The sequence below is a fragment of the Ambystoma mexicanum genome, chromosome 2q (assembly GCF_040938575.1).
Source record: "Ambystoma mexicanum isolate Mex_15411 chromosome 2q, UKY_AmexF1_1, whole genome shotgun sequence".
NCBI lineage: Eukaryota > Metazoa > Chordata > Amphibia > Caudata > Ambystomatidae > Ambystoma > Ambystoma mexicanum.
The window spans coordinates 357,862,950-357,885,485 of NC_090924.1; the positions used below are offsets into that span (position 1 = coordinate 357,862,950).

Sequence of the window (22,536 nt, forward strand, 5' to 3'; positions counted from 1 at the left end):
CAATCACTCATCAGCAGTTTAACTTCACTCGCGTCTCTTCTCACACACGTTTTAACAATGTTCGTTTCAGCACTCACCATACAATGTTGCTGCTTGCAACCTTAGCTTCAACACAGACCAGTCTTGTATCGGTCTCCCCAACTCACCAGCTGTGTTGACTTCACTGATGCTGCTTTGTTCTTGGAGCCAAGGATGGTACCACAGTGGCAGGTGATTTTCCCTGCCTGGATTGCTGACGGCTGAGGGCCCGGGTATCTCCGACACACAATGCAGGATTCTTTAGCCTGGTTTCCGGGTCTTACACTTTCTCTTTTCGAGATCTCTGGAAAGTAATGGTTCCTTGTCAAAACGGTCAAGGGAATTTCCCTCTTTGCAATCCCCTTTGGTTTTGTCTTTCCCCTAGTGCTCAGTTGCCATCTGGAAATTGCTGTTTCCACGTGTGCTTTGCCTAGCTCACAATGTAGTCTCATGACGCCTTTTATCCGTGTGGGGAAGTGTAATGGAAGACAGGTGTGAGTGATTGTCGATAATTGCCCAACCTCACCTGACCATATTATTGGGACATGTCAGGTACACTGCTCGGGTGTTAGTCTGTTTTCACTTATAGCGGGCTGTCCTTGAGAAAGTGTTTGTGTTGTAAAAGGGGGAGGGAGGTAGAATTTCTAAATATCCTACTGGGTAGGATGGGCTAAAGGTGTTACAGGTAAGGGGATACCGCATCTCACCATCTGGTGTCCCACTTCCCAAAGACCCCTCACCCAGGTGATCCTCCCGCACTGGTCCAACCCCAGGAACTGGATCCAAAAATGGTCAGCTGGATGACAGCTCCCCAGGGACTAGTGGGTGAGGCACCTTCTGGTTTCTCACAGAGGGCAATATCAACAAACATATAGAAAGGGTTGAATTTCCTTTTACGAATAGAACTGATATGATAACGTGAGGATTTTGTCTAAAATAGTTTCTGACTTGATATTGGGTGAAACAGTCCAGCTGCATCATTTGGGTTTTGCGTTCTCTCAAGTTGATGCCCAGATGGGGCAGAAAACAATGGGTAGAAGTGTGGAGCGAACAGAAGTGTAGGGAAAGAAATTGAAAGCTCCTGCTAGGGGGGAGAACAGGGGTTATCACTCCTTTCAAGATCAAGCAGCAGTGGGAAATTTGAGAATGAATGAGGGGAATGACTGGACTTGGGCTTCATGTAGGGCCGACGCACATCCACAACCGAGGCATTGGTAAAGAATCACGTAATATGAAAATGTTATCTTGGAACAGTTGCGGTCATAACCATCTTTTCACGAACCCTATTCTTGGAAAATCCCTACAACACGCTTTAATATTTATACAAGAGATCTGGTTGGTGGAAGCACTGGTTGTGGATGGATATGTGGAAATGTTCTCTGCCGCAGAAAAGGGGGACTTGTAACCTTGATAAAAGAAGGTTCTGGGGTCATGATTGACCATCAAGTTTAGTTATAGGGAACAGAACTTTACTGGTAGTTCAAATAACCATAATGATTAATGGAACAAAAAAGATGTTATTGTTGAATATTTACCTGCATAATCTAGCGTGTAAATTGGAGCCTGTCTCGAAGGACGTGGTTGAGCTCAAATCCAATTAGTCTTCCATTTGGACTGATGGTTCAATATTTCTGGGTGGAGATTTGAACTCTTTTTGTTTGTTTAACCTGAGTAGCTGTGTCTTGGCAGGGTGGACCCCTTCCTCAGCAAAAATAGAATATGGTAACAGATGGCTGCAAAGCCTTGAATCCCTTGACCTTCATCGGTTAAATGGGGCCACTCTGGGTGACTTGCCAAGCCAAATCACCTGGGCAAAGGGGCCTGAGAAAGTCCATTTTAGACTACATATTTGTTAATGAGTCTTTTTCATATGTGTTTATTCTTCAAAGTGAATCCCAGTGAATGGAGCTATCATGATATGATAGCAACAGAGTTTGAAATTTCCTTAAAGAACGGGCCTGATCGGACTCTGCCTGCGATCATAGCCAACTAAGGGGCGAACAGAATAATATGGAACCACCACAAAGCTTCTCTCGTTAATATGAGGGCAGCCGGGTTATTAGCCTCTACCTCCTTGGATTGGAAGATAGAAACATTTAATCCCAATCACTTTGACACATTTTTAGGTGAGCTTTTAATAAAGGCCGAATCTGATTTTAGATCTGGCCCTGTCAAACATCTTTATCAGTTTTATCTCATGGTATGGGAACAAAAAAGAGATCTGAGGACAACAATTAAGGAAATAAAAAGCAAACAGCATATTGATCTCTTGTCCCAAGTGAAGGAGCTTAAACAATGTTATCATAATTAGAGTAGATTGTATAACAAACAGCTTTTACAAAATGACGCTGAACGGATTTTGGAATCTTTATGTAAATCGGTTACTACATTTCCTTAGTGTCTCATTAATAACCTGGGGAGAAATGAGGCTGATTTATAACTTAATCCAATTGGAGAGCAACAATGGATTGTCTATTATGAAGAAAAATGTGGGCAGATCTCTTTAGCACCCCTCACCCCCCATACACTCAGATAACATGGGAGACAATTGGCACCTCTGAATTGATTTTGAGGATGTGTTTGATATTATAAAAGCTAGCAGCAAATCCAGAGCATCGGGGCCAAATAGGCTCTCAAACTTGTTGTTTAAAGATGATTCAGCTACAAGGTCAACCATATTAACCTTATAGTTTCTTCAAATTTTAAAAGATCATAGCTTCCCTCTTAGTTGGCAAACTGCCCATTTGATACTAATTTTTAAAAGAGGGGATCAGAAGAATCTGTGTAGCTATAGACCTATCTTGGTTGTAGATGCTGATAGCAAGGTCTTTGCGACCTTGCTATTAAAACATCTGGAGGCCTGGTCAACCCAAGTTGGTCGTGTTCAAAAATGGAAAACCGGCTTCCGGAAGAATTATAGCACAAATCTTAACGGTCTGTTGCGGAGATACATCCAAAACGTAGCCCTTACAGGCAACGTTGATGCCACATAGTTGGAAAGTATAGACCTGACCACAGCCTTCGATATGGTTAACAGAAATCTCTTATGGCGGAACCTTGCCAGTTGGAATATTCCTGCCGGGAAGTTGACTCCTTGTTGTGCTGCACGAGAGATAAAATATCAGGGTAAGACTCAATATACAGGGTGAAGCAACAAGACCAATTTCAACCTTCTTGGGAGTTAGACAAGGGTGCATTTTAGCACCCTGTCTTTTCAACTTATATATATCAGATTTGGAAGAGTCACTGGAGAAACTGGAGCATTTGCACCACTGAGGTTAAATAACCAATTTATAATTTGGATTGCTTATGCCATGGGTGCACACATACGGCCCGCGGGCCAGTTGCGGCCCGCCATGCTCTTTTGTCCGGCCCGCGAGGCACAAAGACTTTCCTAATGGAGGGCGGCCCGCAGCCGCCCTCCATTAGGAAAGTCTTTGTTGTCTTCCAGGCCGGACAAAACACTGGCCCTCATTGGCTCAGCACACACGCTCACCACGTCGCTCCTACGAGCCACGTAATGCGTGTGTGCTGCACCAATGGAGGGCCAGCACTACGGCTGGCGTGGTCCATAAGGCTTGATGCCGGAAGGCATTTCAGCCTTGGACCACGCCAGCCGTAGTACGATTCCAGTGTTCCAGCTTACCTGCCGCTTACCTGCCTGCCTTCCAGCACGTCTCCGGTAAGTGGTCTGTTTGTGTTTGTGTGTCGGGTTTGTTTTGCTTTCTGTTTGTGTGTGTATGTTGGGGTGGGGGGTGTGTGTCGGATGTGTATGAATGTTTGTATTTGAATGTATTTTGTGTGTATGTTGAGATGCGGGGTTGGGGGGGTGTGTCGGATGTGTATGAATGTTTGGATTTGAATGTATTTTGTATGTTGAGATGCGGGGGTGGGGGGGTGTGTCGGATGTGTATGAATGTTTGGATTTGAATGTATTGTGTGTATGTTGAGATGCGGGGGTGGGGGGGTGTGTCGGATGTGTATGAATGTTTGGATTTGAATGTATTTTGTGTGTATGTTGAGATGCGGGGGTGGGGGGGTTGTCGGATGTGTATGAATGTTTTGATTTGAATGTTTTTTGTGTGCTGAGTTGGGGGGTGGGGGTTCGGGTCTGTTTGGGTGCGTGTTTGTGTGCTGAGGTGGGGGGTTCGGGTCTGTATGGGTGCATGCTTGAAAATGTATGTGCTGAGTTGGGGGGTGGGGGTTTGGAGTTGGGGGGGTGGGGGGTTCGGGTCTTTATGGGTGCATGTTTGTGTGTGTGCTGAGTTGGGGGGGTGGGGGGGTTCGGGTCTTTATGGGTGCATGTTTGTGTGTGTGCTGAGTTGGGGGGTGGGGGTTCGTGTCTGTATTGGTGCTGGTTGTGTGTGCTGATTTGGGGGGTGGGGGGTTTGGTTGGGGGTGAGGGGGCCATGGGGCATAGTGTTTGGTTGCGGGTGAGGGGGCCATGGGGCATAGTGTTTGGTTGGGGGTGAGGGGGGCCATGGGGCATAATGTTTGGTTGGGTGTAAGGGGGCCATGGGGCAAAGTGTTTGGTTGGGGGTGAGGGACATGGGTCATAGTGTTTGGTTGGGGGTGAGGGACATGGGGCATAGTGTTTGGTTGGGGGTGAGGGGGCCCTGGGGCATAGTGTTTGGTTGGGGGTGAGGGGGCCATGGGGCATAGTGTTTGGTTGGGGGTGAGGGGGCCATGGGGCATAGTGTTTGGTTGGGGGTGAGGGGGCCATGGGGCATAGTGTTTGGTTGGGGGTGAGGGCCATGGGGCATTGTGTTTGGTTGGGGTGAGGGACATGGGGCATAGTGTTTGGTTGGGGGAGAGGGGGCCATGGGGCATAGTGTTTGGTTGGGGGTGGGGGGGCCATGGGGCATAGTGTTTGGTTGGGGGTGAGGGACATGGGGCATAGTGTTTGGTTGGGGGTGAGGGAGCCATGGGGCATAGTGTTGCACTCCAAGAGTGAACCCAATAATAAAGCTAAAACAGGCACAGTTAGGAAATGTTCATCTTTGGCTTTTTGAGGAAACCTGGCTCAAAGAAGGCCATACTCCTCTTGGGCAACTCAAATAGCAAACTGTAGCAGTCCAAAATAACGGCATGTCCAATCTAGGGTCAATAAAATATATATAAGTTAATTAAACAGACGAGAAACAATAACTAAATAGAAATAAATTATAACAATGGAAAATGTGTAGTACAAAATGTAAGTTTGAAATTCAAATAAAAATCGTTACCCCTCAAAAACATTCTTTTTCCATGTGTTTAGTACAAATTGGGGGTTTAAAAAGCCTCCTGCCACGGCCCGCCTACCGCCCCGCGCACATTTACTTTTCGGCCCACTATAGCCCTCATGTAAGGTACTTTCGGCCCTCTGTCAAAATCAGTTGTGCACCCCTGGCTTATGCTAACTATTTTCTTTCGTTTGACCAGACACTGCGGGGCTTGCAGATATTGACTGATGCATTCACTTCATACTCCGAGTAAAATAACCTCATTATTAATGCAACCAAGACAAAAATAATTAGATTTACAAGAAAAAGGAAGCTTGTTCCGTTGTCTTGGTGGGTGGATGGAAAAAAAACGCGAGTTTGTGGACTCCATAATATATAACAGCTAACCCCACTAGGGCTGATACAAGGGCGTATTATATTCAGAGAACCACTGGTTTAATAAATCAAACCAAAAAGGTGGATGGAAAGTACGGGAAGTTTACAGTATTCCCATCTCTAGAATTTTACCAAGGTAAAATGATACCTAAATTACTTTACGGTATAGAAATTTACAGCCACTCAATTTTGAGCATGCTTCCAGCTCTTGAGGTGCTAATTTTGAGGAAGCTGTTTAAAGTTCCGAATTCACTCTTGATGGTTATCATTAGGTACAAATTGGGCTCTAATCCTTAAGATTGAGGGATCTATGTGATTATTGCGACGGCCGAAAATGCAGACTTTTTTTAAACCCTTTCCACCACATATATATGCGGGGGGAGACCCCCGCATTCCTCCCATATTAATATTATACTCTAAACCCCCCCACATATATATGTGGTGTAAGGGGGGGGTTAAAAAAAAAGTCTGCATTTTCGGCTGTCGCAATTCCCAGGTCGACATTTTTGTTTGATTCCAGATCGAGGGGCATGTTGAGCTTCCTCAACCTATACCGTAAAATATTAATGCAGTAAATACCACACTCTATGGTGATATTTTGTCGACCGTGAACGTTTCTTTAAAGGGGGCATTGTTAATGCCCCCTTCACCTTTGGGAAAGAGTGTGAGGGTATCCTGCGGGACATAGGTTCAAATTGTGAGGAGATACAATTAAGACCACAAGACAGTAAGATACATTTGAGATACTGGGATTGGATTAATACTACTGAATCAATGCACGGTTACTCTTCCTTGTCACATTTATGGTGGGACCATAAGAAACAGGGAGAAGTTGCACCATTTTTGTCTATTTACCCAAGTTGCTCTGCGCTAAATGAATTTGTGAAGTTCCGTTGGAACCTCAGCTTGACTAAACCCGACGACACCCAGGAACAGGAAGCAAGCAAAAGCACGGCAGGTCGAGGTTGAAAATGACTCCTTGTCGACAGAGTCAGAAGACAAAGACAGTAGGACAATGACGGCAATTGTGGCTCGACCACCCTGGAAGAAGAAAGGAAAGGTTCGTTTGATATCTGCGCTAGACCGAAGAGAGCAGAACACAAAGAGAAAGAAGAATAACATTTGAGTAGGTGAGTAGGAGTTGACAATGACAATCGAAACAGGAGTATCAGTAAACGTAATGTCCCTCAATACTGTGCACATAATGGAGTCCCAGCGGCGCTGAAGGACACAAACGCACAACTCTATGTGTATGGCAGCAGGAAACCCCTGCCAGTGGTAGGGCAATTTTGCACCACACTCAACAGGAATGGGGGACCGACGATCCAATCGAAGATATATGTTGTAGATGCAGGCATTGAATGCCAGCTCAAGTGGGACTCGGCAAAAGAACTGGGACTGATCAAATGTATCTGCAACGTCTCAGACAATAACGAAATCCACAACCTCCTAACAAAGTACCCCAAGTTACTCCAAGGGATCAGGTGTTTGAAGGACATAGTGATCAAACTGCATAAAGACCCAACCATACAGCCACAAGCAGTACAACACCGGAGAACACCTTTCCACATGTGGGACCTAGTCACCAAAGAACTACGCTACCTGGAGAAAGCCGGAATAATCGGGGAGGTGACCGAACCAATGCCATGGGTCTCCCCGAGTGTAGTGACAAAGAATCCCAAGCAACCGGAGAAGATCCGAATATGCACTGACATGCGTCTCCCCAACTTGGCCATTATCCGGGAGGGACGCATAACCCCAACACTCAATGAAATAATCGCAGACCTGACAGGCTCTACATTTTTCTTCAAAATACACCTTCAGGCAGGCTATCACCAGCTCAAACTGCACAAGGACTCGAAATACATAACCACATTCTCCACGCACCTGGGGTTGCAGAGATACAAACGATTTAACTTCGGAATATTGTCCCCGGCAGAAGTCTTCCAACAAACCATACACACTGTCCTACAGAGCCTCCCCTGAGTCCTAAATGTCAGTGATGACATCCTGGTGCATGCCAAAGACAATGCAGATCACGTGGCAAGGTTGGCAGCGGTCCACAACAGGTTGGAGGAGGCTGGCTTGACCATCCACATGGGCAAATGCACATTTCTCAAGGAGGAACTGACCTTTTTCAGCTATGCTTCGTCTGGATGGCCACTTACTGCAGGAGGTTCATCAACAACTTTCCCACACTTTCAGAACCATTGCAAGCCCTGACTAAATCGGACACACGATGGGAGTGGGGCAAGCTGTGCCAAGAGGCTTTTGAAAGCATCAAGGAGTCACTGTCCGCCAGTACCACCATGGCCTACTACGACACCCGCCTACATACGGAACTATACGTGGACGAGAGCCCTGTGGACTTAGGAGCTGTACTGATACAAAGTACCCCGTCAGGAGATATGCAATCAGTGGCTTATGCATCCAGAGCCCTCACCCCCACCGAAAAACGCAACTCGCACATTGAGAATGAAGCCGTCCCCGTCCTGTGGGGGTGCAGGCACTTCCATTTATATGGACAGAAATCCACTACTTTCACGGACCACAAACGTTAATCCCTATTTTCACACGCTCAGCACCCCACCCTCTGGCATAAATCGGAAAATGGTTGCTGCAATTGCAACAGTACAATTCTGACCTTGCATGCAGACCGGGGTCAGACAACCCCGCAGATTTACTGTCCAGACACCCTTGAGCCACCACTGCAGCTGAAATCTTGGAGTCTGCGGAAATGGGGTAACACGTATGCCTGGTCGTGGAAGCAAAGGCTGTGAGTACATCAGAAATGGTGGAGGTCACTAACAGCAACGCCTGTTGCACCCTGACAAAGAATCTCATCCTGGCAGGGGAGTGGAACTCTTTCCTTCACAATAACCACAACTGCAGCTCTGATGCAAAGAACGTCTTAGCAGGAGTGTTCACCATCCGACACAAGCTATCTATCACGGATGAAGGCCTTATCCTGAGAGGTACACTCATCCTGGTACCACCCAGGCTGCTGGACCGAATAGTGGCCTTAGTGCACAAAGGCAATCAGGGCATGGTGAGGACCAAGGCACGGATAAGAGATTGAGTATGGTTCCCACTGATCGACACAAAGGTTGAGGCAATCATATCCTCATACCTCCCGTGCCTGCCACTGGGGCACCATCACTACCAGAACCTATTCAATCCGCACCAAGAGGTGTGTCACACTGGGAATCAGTGTGTGTCGATTTCTGAACAGTTCAAGAAGGGACCTACTTCCTAGTCACCATCGATGCACACTCACGATGGTGCATTCAGTGGTAGCGGAAGCAGTGTTGCCAGCCCTGGAAAAGATGTTTGCGGCGCACTGGCTACCCAGTTATCTAAAAAGTGACAATGGCCCCCATTCTAAGTGGCCAATTTCGCCAAGTGCATGGATAAACTCTGCATAACAGACCACCTAATCATAACGCAGTGGTCCCAGGCGAACAGCGAAGCAGAACAGTTTGAGAACGATTAACAAGGTCCTCAGGATTGCAAAGGCCCAGGGAGCTCCATGGGAGTTTGAACTATAGAGCTTTCTCTGAAATTACAGGGTGACGCCCCACGTGTCAACTGATACCCCCCTGGCTAACATCATGTTCAGAGCAATGTTATGGTCATCCATACCTCCCCACTGCCATACCAAGGCAAAATCAGTGAACAAACAGAGGACACAGGACAAGAGGGTCAGAGCTAACGAGAACATGAGCAGTAAACGGAGAGCCAAGAAGTCACACACCAAGGTTGGAGATCAGGTGTTGTTCCTTCAAGCTGACAAGCCTATTCGATACCACGCTCTGGACGGTGACAAAACGGAGAGGAACTATGATCACAGCAAGCTGTGAGGGGAGACTCATCACCCGGAACTCTTCATGGTTCTAGAAAGTTCCCCAGGCAGTGTGGAGAGAGGCGGTGGATCAAATGAACGACTGAGACGCGATGGAGGGAGAGATGATGGTGACGGATCAGAGCCAAGAAGGAGGGTGGCACCAGACCACCAGCCCAGCTGAAATAGGCAGCCCAGGCCGAGAAGGAAGGTGACACCAGACCCCCATGCCAGCCGACGCAGACAGCTCGGCCCGGCAGCCAGAAGGGGCACAGCCGAGCTCCTTCCTGGACCCGACGGATCTGCAGCATGGCCGCTACCACCTGAGGGCAGCGCTGAAGCCGCCTGGAAAGCTAAGTGACTATGTGCGCTAACATGCAACTGTTGGTGTGATTAATAGAACTGTATATCATTTTGCATTTGTGTTATCAAGGGGAAAGAAGAGGGATGTTATGTACATGTCACCGTGCCAACGTAGAGACATGCAATAAACATTGCGGCGCGTCCCTGTGTATGGAGGGGCAGTCACGGGAAAGGAATCACATTGAGTGGATGCCTGTTGGTGCACGCACACATGCTCCACATATGACGGCTCCAGGGCCCATCCACTGCGGGCTGGAGCGCAGGCAAGCCGGCAGGCTGCCACCCACCACTCCTAGCTCAACTTACCACTTCCTGTCCTTCCACCACTCCTATCCCGTCCTTCCCACTCAATCCGAGCGTGCTCCTGCTTCCTTATCCACTCTTCAACCCACACAGTTTCCAGGATGCAGCACCACATCAGCACAGACCTTGTGCTAGGCCCAGGCAGAAAACAATGGTGTCCATCCATCCACAATACAAACCTGGAAGTCCCTTCGTTGGGCGGTCCCCTCCCACTACTTTACCTGGCCTGCCTCATGCCCCATTGTCAAGCCCCACAACACCCACTCCACGGCATTCAATTGCAACACTGTGTGGCCTTCTGTGGGGTATGAATGGGCTTCTGTGTTAAGGAACGTATCCACGAATATGACAATATTTCTCAGTCTTGTTAAATAACAATATTTACGAAGGTCGGGGTTATAAGGCAAATACAATAGCCTGCATCATGTTAGGCATGGGATGAACTAAAAAGTAAAGTATGTATTCGCCAACAACCTATACATATTCGTATATTGGCAAATTGATGGCAAAGGATGAGCTAATTTGCTAATATTTCACGATGTGCTATTTAAGGCTGCACTCGGCATATGGTGCTTGCAACTTGATATGTGAGGCTGCATCTTACTTGTCTTGACTGTACAATGCATACTGCCAGTGTGGATAGCTCAAAAAGGTAAGCGTTCACCTCCAACGTGCTTCGAGCCTGCACTTTACATGCTCGAAACTCAGCAGGACTGTCTCAGCAATGTACCCTTCTGACGTCGAAAACCTCAGTAACATTAAATTGGGAATGATAACAGATGTTATTACATCCCTAGAAGCAGCAGGAACCAGCAGGTAGACATGTATTGTTTGGCATACAATGGTATTACAGGGAAAATTGAGGACACTCTTGGGATATAATTGCAGCAATTTAGTCATTGCTGATTGTGGGCAGTGTTGGCTATTTTGTTCCCTCCCCTCCTCTCCTAATCCTAATGCTTGTCCCCATTTACTACCATATTTCACTTCTCTGTTTAATCTATCTCTCTCTTCCTCTACGTTCCCCTCTTGTTTCAAACATGCTATTATCATCATCCCTATACTTAAAATAAATCTCTTCAACCAGCACGTCCTTCTAACATCCGACCTATCTCTCTTCTCCCCTTTTTGACTAAACCTTTGGAAAGGATGATCCATTCTCAAGTCGCCTCCATTTTGCATTCCCACTCTCTTCCTCCCCCTTCAGTCTGGTTTCCGCCCTGCATATTACACAGAGACAGTGCTTCATCATCTCTCTAGCACCATTCTCACTGCTTGTCACAACAAGCCCTGTTGAGTACTCATTCCTGTTGACCTTTCAGTGGCTTTTCACACTGTTCTCCACCCTAATCTTCTCACTTCCCTTTCCTCACTTGGTCTTTCTGTCTCTGTTTTTAGAGGGTGTTCGATCTTATCTCTCAGAACATTCTTATTCCATCTGGCTTTTCCTCGCCCCCTAATGTGCGGGGTCCCTCAGGGTTCTGTCCTTGGACCAATACTCTTCTCCCTTTACACTACCCCCTCTCTGCCTTAATCCAATTATTCAATGTTTCCTGTCATTTCTACACAGATCACTCTCAGATTTGCTTCTCTTCTCCTCTTTGTCAGACTCGCTTTATTCTACGGTCTCCTCCTGTCTACTCGCTATCCAATCTTGGATATCCTCTCATTTCCTTCACTTGAACCCCACTAAATTTAAAATCCTGTTCTTTCCCCCATTTACTCCCTCACCCTCCTCTGTGCCTTTTGGCGTTCTTTTCCCATTGCCCACCTCCCCTTTACCCCCTGCCAACAATCTTGGCGTAACATTTGACTCTACTCTTACTTTCTCAATGCATATCGCTAACACTGCTCGAATCTGCCGCTCCCACCTCTACAATCTTTGTCACACTCATCCTTTTCTGTCATTTCATGCCACCAAGCTTATTATCTCTTCACTCATCCTCTCCCATTTCGACTATCGTTCGCCCCTTCTTGTCGGTCTCCCGCCTCTCTCCTGCCTTTGCTCCGGTTGTAACTCTCCTATCCGCCTCCTTTTTCTTGTGCCTCCCCATTTCTCTATTTCCCCCTCCCTTCGATCTGCATCTCTCATCATTTGATTCCCACCTTCTCTCACTTTCTTGGTATAGTCTGTAAGTCTACTCACGGCCTTGACCCCTTCTTATCTCTCTTCTCGTGTCTCTTTCTATTTTCCTCCGCGCTCCCTTCGCTCCCAATCACAGTACCTCCTCTCTGTCCCCAAGCCCTCATGCATCTCGCTTCTGCTCCTTTATCTTTCTAGTGCCAAACACTGGGAATGCCTGACCTCTTACTATTTGTTTCTCTACCTCTTTCTATATTTTCTGTACCTATCTTAAGAACCAATTCTTAGCTCTACTTTCTGACCCTTAACTCCCCCCAACATAGTGACCACATGTCTGCCATTTTATCTTGATCTTGTGTTGCACACCATTGTAAAGTATTTTGCGATTTGGGAAAACATCTCTATAAATACCAAATACCAATTGGACATTTGAGGCGGTGCCTTACCTTATTATACCAGAGATGAGCATGCATAATATGGCAACTCTAAGCCATTTAAGATTGCATGATGGAAGCGCCAGCACATGCCAGTGTGTACCTTGCACATTGTGAGTTTCAGAGGCATAGGAAGTATGTACTGGCATTTGATGGTATTGCTGTGGCATTTCAGCTTGCTTTTGCATACAGTGACTGCACCTAGGCAGGTCAGCCCGTACCTTGCATATGACTTGTGAAGATGCCCTTGCCATATGATAACAACCTTACACGAGGTGATCATATCAGCAATATGAGACAGTAAGTCACATTCGATGACCATCGCTGGGGCATTTGAGTCTGCACTTGCATAGAATGACACTGGTCAGGTGAGACTGTACCTTGCATATGGCGACTCTTCCATAAATAGACAACATTAACTAATGCTAAGCGGCATTTGTGAAGCTGCTGGGGATGCACTTGGCATATAATGGTAGCACCTACACACATCAGACTGCACCTTACATAGGGTGACCATGCCAAGGATATGATTTATTAAGTGGCATTAGATGGCATTTCTGAGGTATTGGCGTCAGCAGTTGGCATATGATGGCTGCAACTGGATGTGTCAAGCTGTACTTTACAGAATATGACATACCTGGCAGGTGAGACTTAGGCGGGCATCAGATGCCTGCATTTGCATGTAGTAGCCGGCACCTGGCATAGTATGCCCGCCTTTAGGAATCTGGGCAAGCGTTCAGAATATAAAGGCTATGCCTCCTGTGTGAGGCTATAACAATCAAAAGGCAGCAATACGTTGCCATAAGCCGTTTTATTGGCCTGTGTTGGTGCTGCGTTTAGCCCTGCCATATCATGAACCCACTCATGGCATATCAGGGCAGCACCATAGGTAAAACACGTGTGACTAAAATAGTCTTTTGTCTACTGTGGTAACTGTTTATTGCTTCATTAATTGTACACTTGCTAAAGTTGTTGTTACATTAGCAATGCTACTTCCCTGTGTGTTAAAGTGCATGTGACATAACTTCCTGTGATAGGGTCAAAGGTCTGGTGACATGTGTGATGTCACTTCCGCTACCTCCGGCATTTTGGTGAAATGACGTCCCAGATAAGAGGTATGTATGTATCTTTAAATCATAATTTTAGAGTCAGAACGGGTTCATTTGTGGAAGGTTCCAATCTAGGGTCTCTGTTTCTTAACTACTCGCAATGCACCAGGGGCTTACATGGGGCCTTATTTACCACTGGCTTACATGGGGCCTTAATTACCACTGGCTTACATGGGCCCTTAATTACCACTGGCTTACATGGGGCCTTAATTACCACTGGCTTACATGGGGCCTTATTTACCATTGGCTTACATGGGGCCTTATTTACCAATGGCTTACATGGGGCCTTAATTACCATTGGTTTACGTGGGGCCTTATTTACATTGGGCCGTATTTACCATTGGCTTACATGGGGCCTTATTTACCACTGGGTTACATGGGTCCTTATTTACCACTGGCTTACATGGGGCCTTATTTACCACTGGCTTACACGGGGCCTTATTTACCATTGGCTTACACGGGGCCTTATTTACCACTGGCTTACATGGGGCCTTAATTACCATTGGCTTACATGGGGCCTTATTTACCACTGGCTTACATGGGGCCTTATTTACCACTGGCTTACATGGGGCCTTAATTACCACTGGCTTACATGGGCCCTTAATTACCACTGGCTTACATGGGGCCTTAATTACCATTGGTTTACGTGGCGCCTTATTTACCTGGGGCCTTATTTACCAGTGGCTTACATGGGGCCTTATTTACCAGTGGCTTACATGGGGCCTTATTTACCAGTGGCTTACATGGGGCCTTATTTACCAGTGGCTTACATGGGGCCTTATTTACCACTGGCTTACATGGGCCCTTAATTACCACTGGCTTACATGGGGCCTTAATTCCCATTGGTTTACGTGGGGCCTTATTTACATGGGGCCTTATTTACCATTGGCTTACATGGGGCCTTATTTAACAGTGGCTTACATGGGGCCTTCTTTATTGTTGATGCATAAAGCGCCCCATCTGAATACAGTCAATCTGCAGTACTTCAAGGGAAAGGGGAAAGAGATTTTCAAAGCCGATGGGTAAGAGTGGGAACATTTCGCCAGCAAAGTCAACGGTGAGGGATCATGGGAGTGCTAGTTGAGGACATTGGGAGAGCCGCAGGTTGCAGACCACTGCATATGGTTCCATTGTTTCTCAGAGAAGGGGGTGAGGAGGGGGGGCACGTTTTCTAGCGAGTGCTGCCCTCAGAGGAGCCCAATACAGTAGCTTGCATTGCCCTTCTGCCTGTTTACAAGCAGTCATGTTGCACCACAGGTTGCACTTCACGTCAGTGGGCATTACTAAGGGTTGGGCAAACATTTTAATGTCAGAACTGGGTTGATGTGAACCCCTTTCCATGGAGGACACTAAATACTGTGGGCAGCCCTTTCCGAGCATGCGCACATTGTTTCCAGGTAAAGTAAGTTAGGCACAGCAGAGGAGGACTGGCTTATAAGGAACTCTGGCGATTTCCCTGTAGGCCTCTGCAGCATCAGCCTTTATTTCCAATGGAAAAGGGGTTGGGCTTGCTCAAAGTGTGTAATATGGGGGCACTTTGGAAATTATTGCCAGGACCTCTTTTGATTCCCAGTCCACCCCTGGGCACAAGGGGATATGATTTTCTCAGGAAGTCGCAACTTTATTAAGCCTGGATATGTACCAAGGTCTACTGATTCCAAAGCGGACAACAAAGCTCAAAGGCGGCACCTTCTCCGCAGATAAACAACGAGTTTCAATGCTAATTGATACAGGAAGTCACATAGGCAGGGCTAGCAGTGATTGCAAGGTCCATAAGTATGAGATTTGGTTCAAAGTTATTATTTTAGCAAAACATGTATTGCTGCCATGTGCGAAGCTCCATGAAAGTCAAGGGAGGCTGAGGACTATGAGACTAGCCAACAGTGAGACAGGGCACTGAGGCGCGGGGCTCGCCCTCAGTGCGTATGACTTGTAGCAGTGGCAGCAGGTTCAGCTACTTACCGGTGAGTGGGAGGTCAGCTGGTGCAGGACGGGGAACGGCGTCCACTGGATGGGCTCCATGGGCCAGCTAGACACGGAGATGGCGCTCGCCTTGCCCGAGTCGACCATCGGATCGTTGAAGCTGCTGCAACTCGTCTCCCAGTCGGAGTGAAAACTGCAAGAAAAACAACCCCGCTGGTGGTTGGAGGTGTCTGCACAGCTGTTGCCTTAATTATGATAACACTTTGTTTTAATGTGTCATGCATTCACAGCACAAGCTCTCAGCACCAGACTGTAAGCGAGACCTGCCTTCCCAATCCCCAGCGCAGTCCACACTGGCGTTTATAAACCAGCCTCCCTGTGAAAGATGGAGGACATCGACATCCGGGGCACTAGGTCCAGATAGACAAAGCACTGAAAGGTGACACATCTGCCTTTGTGATTGTAGTGAAATGCGACTGTGTGTTGGGCATGAGTATGTGCTTTGCTTGTATAATGTTACACTTGCGGAAGTTATTTATATCCTGAAGGCTACCGGTGAAGAGATTCGTTCTGAGCACACAACTAATTGAACCATGTTCTGTGTCAATACTTGTGGCAAGAGACATTTCGGGTCTAATGACAACAAATGTTTTCAAGCACGGTGAGAGGATTTCTAGCTTAAGAGCAAAGTCAAGCTGGATTTACCTCGGTGTTGGAGGCTAGTATGGGCCTGCTGGTGGGCCGTATCTGCTGTGCATGTCTAATACGCGTTCCACCTTAAAAAGACACAGGAAAGCACCCAAGTACTGAATAAGAGCATGAGCGCCTGGAGACCATGCAAATGGCGGCGGTGCATGGTACATATCGGCATATTTGTTATATTTGCGTAAGGTCGTCTTTGTACAACCAAAATCACAATTATTTTTTTATTTTTTTAAATCGACGTAACATAGCATAGAGCCAAACGACTCTAACCAACTCACCATCCCTCGATTCGGGTGCCAGATTGGACTCCAGTTACCCGGTCATTGCCTCTAACACCTGGAACGCCTTACCAATGTCACTGAGAATGTAACAATCGTACTGGGTGTTCAGGAAACAACTTAAGACTTTACTCTTCATGATGAACTTTACTCGGTCTAACTGAAACTAAACTGAGCTATCTGTACGCTGATTTAATCGCATATTCTCCACTGTATGTAACCAGCGCCATGATGCCTATGGGTTTAGAACGCTTAATAAATGGAAAAATAAAAATAAACTTCGTAGAAAAACACCCGACTGCCTGCCTCTTGCCACCTAATCTTAGTTGAATTAAACATGCCCTTAGCCAATGGGGTTGCGAATTAATGCTTATTAAGCTGAAGATTACAATTTTAACACATGGAGATCGTTATTGACGTCGTCTCAGCCAATCAGAATGTTTAGAGGGTAGCCAATAACTGCTAGTATTGACTGCAGTCTGAACACCCTGGCTTCAAAAGCAGACAGGGAAACAAATATGCAATTCCTAGGCAAGATTTCTCTTAACAAGAAACTTCCTCTTTGAGAGGTCCTTTTTTTTCCCTGCAACATCCTACCTAGCACACGAAAGAGAAAGCTAAAATATGGGAAAACGCTTCGCATCGGGCCATAAATTGGTGGCGGGTCATAATCCCACTATAATGACCCCTTCCTCGGTCTATAAGGCTACATACATGAATGCACCCATGCAAACTTTACAGAAAATGTTGCAATTAGTAATTGTTTCAAAAACTATTAGGAAAGCTTTACTAGAGGGGCCTACTCCCAAAGTGTTAACTGAAGAACTGCACAAGGCACTAACAACCAGGGCAACAAGCTACACGCTGCTAAATTACCCACCATGAGGTGCCAACCAAACCCAAGAAGCAAATCAGTGCCTGGATTTAAATCAAACAATCACTGGCAAAGCAAATCGTTTTGGTGTCTGCCAGTGTTCATTGTATTTTACATTTATAGGGATAAATTGGTGTCGGCACCATAAAGAAACTGCCCAGTTCAGAGAGCGGGCAAGCTGAAGGCCGGTCATGGCATGACTGTTATTGCGAGAGCTGTCGGGCGCCGCTGGCTGATTAAATATTTCTCCCAATTTGCCTGCAGCTCTTACAGCATGCCCATAAACAGCTTTTCCTCTCTAAACCATCCGGCTGACCATTATTAATAATTATAAAGCACACCTTCCATCCCCAATTACCAATGATGTTGAACAGAACAGTGTAACCAATCCCAATCTGTTTCCAACCTGGCCAAAATGGAGGACGCTATCACTCCCAGATGGAACACAAACATGCAGGATGTACACGGCCATGCACTGCTGGATAATTATTGTTTGCAGAGAGATGAGCATATTGTGCTGTACCACCAAGCAGCAACAGTTTATCAGCCGTGCCCATGCAAAGAGGGCATCAACATTCATGCAACTATGCCAGCTATAATAGATATAAGGAAGATCTGATAGCCTGAACGTAATGTTCCATGCGCACCTCGAAACCTCCAAACAAGAAGAACAGATGGATGAAACGATACATGGGGGACGGGAGAGAGATATTCTGACTGAGGAACAGAGAGAATGTGAATGAGAACCAGGGATGAAAGGCTATGAGGAAAGATTAGGAAGAGGTGCTAGGATATGTGACTAGTATTATATCAATGGACAGAGATGAGATGTGGCCTTTTCAGGGCTTTAAGTGGGCTGGGGCTACCTTGGGCTGTAGCCTCAGAAGTCTTCCAAAAGTGCTCTTGAGCACAGGCTTCCTCTGTCACCCATAAGCAGCAGCCCATGCGGTTTCTTCTGTGTTTGCATCCTTAGTCTGAAAGCACGCTTCAGGAGATCCGTGGTAAGCGAGGGGCACTGAATGATTGGATTTACAAGCTCTGGGAAGCATTTAGGGAAATGTGCTATCCTCAGCTCAAGCAGAACAGCCAAAGCCTCACATCTATAAACTAATGGTGTCTAAATGAGCATATATGGTTTGCGGTTTGCAGACATTGTAATGTTAGGGTGAGTGTTGTGACAAATGAGGCCAGTGTGCATGGTTACATGCTCGAAAGGGTTTCATGCTTAAATCTCTATCACATATACATTGGGTGGTCCTGTCCTCCCTGAGTTCTGTGTGCACAATTTAAGGCAGCAAATGAATCAACCTTCCTGGGGGACGTCTGTTTAAAGAATAGAGATAGTTCTGTGTGTTCCTCGAAGGTGGTCTTGCAATGGGGGACCACGGGGGTCACTGACGTTTCGATTGGTATTTATTCTCAATCTTCTTCTGGGGCCTTAATAATGAAGGTCTCCCTGGGGAAAAAGAAGAAAAGGGTCCACTTAGAGTGGGGTACCAGGTGTTTTCCTAGGGGATCACATGGAATATGGGGGAGGTTAAAAAGAGAATGCATTGGGTGGAATGCTGATAAAAACAATTAGTGAAGGGCTGTCAGCCCTGCCAGTCCAGCCACTGACCTGTACCCGGAAGCTGTGTGGAAACTCATGTACTTCCAGTGGTCGGTGGGGGTGCATGGTGCAGTTAGTGTCTTGCAGGAGTAGTCACTGCATGATTGTGGGAGGCATCCATGTTCGTATCTGGTTCCCAGGTTCCAGTGTCTGGAAAAAACCCTGTAGTACAAGGGGTGACAAACGGGTGGGAGGCGATAATCAGAGATATGTCCTCGGTCATAGTAATCATCTGGTGTTTGTTGGGAGCGCAGTGGGTGGTCATAATGCCTATCCTTAAGGAGTCTCACTTGAGTGAAAAAAGGGGCTCGAGTACGGCTTGGCTGTGTCCGCCGTCTCCGTGTAACAATCGCGATGTGCTGCAAAGCGGAGCTGTAGACGTTCCTATATGTGCGTCTGTGCGCTGGCAAAGTGTCTAGTGGTGCGCGCATGCGCAGATACTGTGGATGCTTAGTTTGTTGTCGCTTCGGGTTGGCATCCGAGTCGATCTGTTGGGCAAGTGAGGCTTCACCCTAGTGCACATGTGCAACGGCGCTCCTATGAGTGGTTGCTAGCACTCGCATATGTGGACGAATGCGGAAGGGCAGCGTCCCTGGCAACCGTGTGTCCTTAACAACTGGGATCAAGTCCTAGTGTGCAGTGGCTTTGTGTGGACGCCTGTTCAGGCTTACAGTATCATGGTGAGGATTATCTGTACGTAGATGAAAGGCAAGGCCTGTGTTTGTAGAAGTAAGGGAGGGGCCCTACTTCAGGGGGAGTGTGGCAGGTGACTAGTGCCTGTGTGTGGATCTTCAAAGGAGGCCGGGGGGTGAGGTAGGACCTCCTCTAGTTTGAAAATCCATAGGGGCCGCCTCGTTTAGACCCTCGGCCAAGGTGTAGAGTTTAAATATCCACCAGGATTCTTTTTAGTTCAGCGAGTTCGCAATGTTGGTGGTGCCTAATTACGCGGTCAATAACCCACCATTTGAATGAGTCATGGGGGTGTTGTAGTTCCATGAAGTGTGGTACCAGTGGTGCAGTGTGTATTTTACACCTAATCCTTGATTTGTGCTCGCTAATTCTTTTGTGCACCGGTCTGGCCGTTTGGCCTACATATCTCAGTTTGCAGGTGCATTCAATGAGGTAGATTACGTTGGTGGTTTTGCAATTGGTAAATTGCCGTAATTCCCATTCTTTATCTCCTATTTGGAAGGATTTCATTTTATTCGTCTGGTTGCATGCTTGGCATGTACCACATGGGTGGTGCCCTCTAATTTCCCGCATGTTCCAGAGTGTGGATCTTGTAGGTTTTCGTCGGGATCTGGCATGAGTCAATAAATCTTTTAGGTTTTTATTCCTTTTCAGTGCCATCCTAGGCAATGGTTCTTCCGGTAAACCGAGACGGACGAGCTATAATAGGGACTTAATGCAAGACAACAACTTGTACTTTAAGATTATTTTACCATACAGGTCAAGATTCATATTCCTGCTAGTGATTGATAGCTTGTACACACAGCCAGCCAGCCCCTCCAGCCCAGCCCCCCTCACCATACCCCCACCATGGAGCATACCCTTAGCTTCTCAGAAGAACAAATAAATGACATTATCGATGGCCCTACCCTATTCAACTTGGAAGGGGCCCAAGCTCACCTTGATTTCACAGCCACGGGCGAAGATCTTCTTAACTTCAAAAAGAAATGCTTCAGGACAGTCAATATGGTACCAGCAGGACTACTAATTAGAAACGAACCGGCACTCCTCCTGGAAGATAAACTATATATGACTGATTTCAGCAAGATAGCTACCAAGTGTAGCAGAGACCTCATGGCATTGACAATCACCACAGCCAAAAGAATTCACACTCAAATGCTCATAGAGCTGAAAACAGAAGAGACAAAATTCATCTCTGATGATACCGTTACAAATGCCAGAGAAAAACTGAAGGAAATTAATAAAACCCTTGACACCTTCATGACCTCTACCCTAGAGGAAAAACACAAAAAAATAGCTAAAGATATAAAAAACTTCAAAATAGAAGTAATATATCCATATCTTACTGATGATTATAAGGACAAAAAAGAAAAGGAAAGAACAGCGAGACAAGGGGGTCTCAACAGGAGTCGACGAAAGGGAGTCTCATTTTCAGGAGCCTCTAGCTCTGATTCAACATCTGATGACCAATCTCTGAGTAGAGATAGATAACCACATAGAGGTCAGTTCCAACCACCACCTCCAATGATGCCTTTTTTAGGACAAGGGGGCCCCAGAGGAGGCTACTGGGGACCCCCACCGCCACAAATGCAAATGCCATTCTTCGGCTACCCTCAGTGGATCCGCCCCAACAGGGGCAGGAGAGGCAACAGGAGACGTTGAACACTATCCCGATCTTCAATCTGTCAGGTTGCCCCCTGACAGAAGATGAAACTACATTACTAGCCAAAGGACTATCATTTGTACCTACGAACAATACAGATTGGTTTAAAGTCGACGGGGAATTTCAAAACTTATTCCGCTCTATCCTGAGAAAGATCTACTTCACGGATCAAGACACCATCCAGACCACAGAAGACACAGGTCTTAGACTTAAATCCAGCTTTAACCCCAGAGACAACCAACTACCCCCTTCCATCCTTACATTTGAAAAATGTATTACGTCTGAAATCAAGAAACTCCAAAAAAGACAACAACATCAGAGAAAAAATCTCATGAATGGAGAACGTCAAACCCTCAAAGTATTTGCCAATAATGACAACTTGGTAATCAAGGTGGCAGACAAAGGAGGGGGAATAGTGATTCAGAACGTAGAACAATACAACAATATGGTGATGGCACTGCTGAACGATGAAAACAACTACAAGAGATTGCAGAGAGACCCAACCAGCACCATAAAAACCAAAATACAAGAAATAACCAAATTTGCATCGGAAAGAGACTGGATCTCGGAGAAAGAAGAGGCCTTCCTCATCACAACTGAGGGAAGAACCCCCGCATTCTATGCGCTTCCCAAGATGCACAAAAACAGTACCATGCCACCAGGAAGACCGATAGTGTCCGGCTGTGGCTCCATTCTGGAGCCCATTTGCCAATTCATAGACTACTTTCTTAAACCACTTTGCCAGCAAACCACTTCATACCTGAGAGATACCATGATGACCATCACCATCTTTGAAAATCAATCTTTTGACAACACCAGGAACCAATTAGTCACGATGGACATCAAAAGTCTCTACAGAAGCATTCCACAAAACCAAGCGATCGAATGCATTAGACGGCATCTAACTCTACATATGACTCAAAGAAGAGTACCCGTAAACTTCATTGTAGAACTACTAGAACTGGCTCTCACCAACAATTTCTTCAGCTTTAATGAGTCATTTTATTTACAAGTCTGCGGTACTGCCATGGGCGCAGCATCCGCCC

At 46.5% G+C, this 22,536-nt stretch overlaps 1 protein-coding gene across 3 annotated transcripts in view; it reads right to left on the reverse strand.

Moving 5' to 3' along the window:
* The window catches only part of LOC138569416 (mucin-2-like), a 698,070-nt gene that overhangs the window by 267,368 nt on the left and 408,166 nt on the right, over positions 1-22,536 (reverse strand). For 2 of the 3 annotated variants that reach the window (XM_069647377.1, XM_069647378.1), the window contains exon 9: positions 15,711-15,864. The exons of the other annotated variant lie outside the window; for it this stretch is intronic. In XM_069647377.1, the coding sequence (XP_069503478.1) occupies positions 15,711-15,864 (154 nt within the window). The remainder of the gene's footprint in view (positions 1-15,710; positions 15,865-22,536) is intronic. 3 annotated transcript variants of the gene reach the window in all.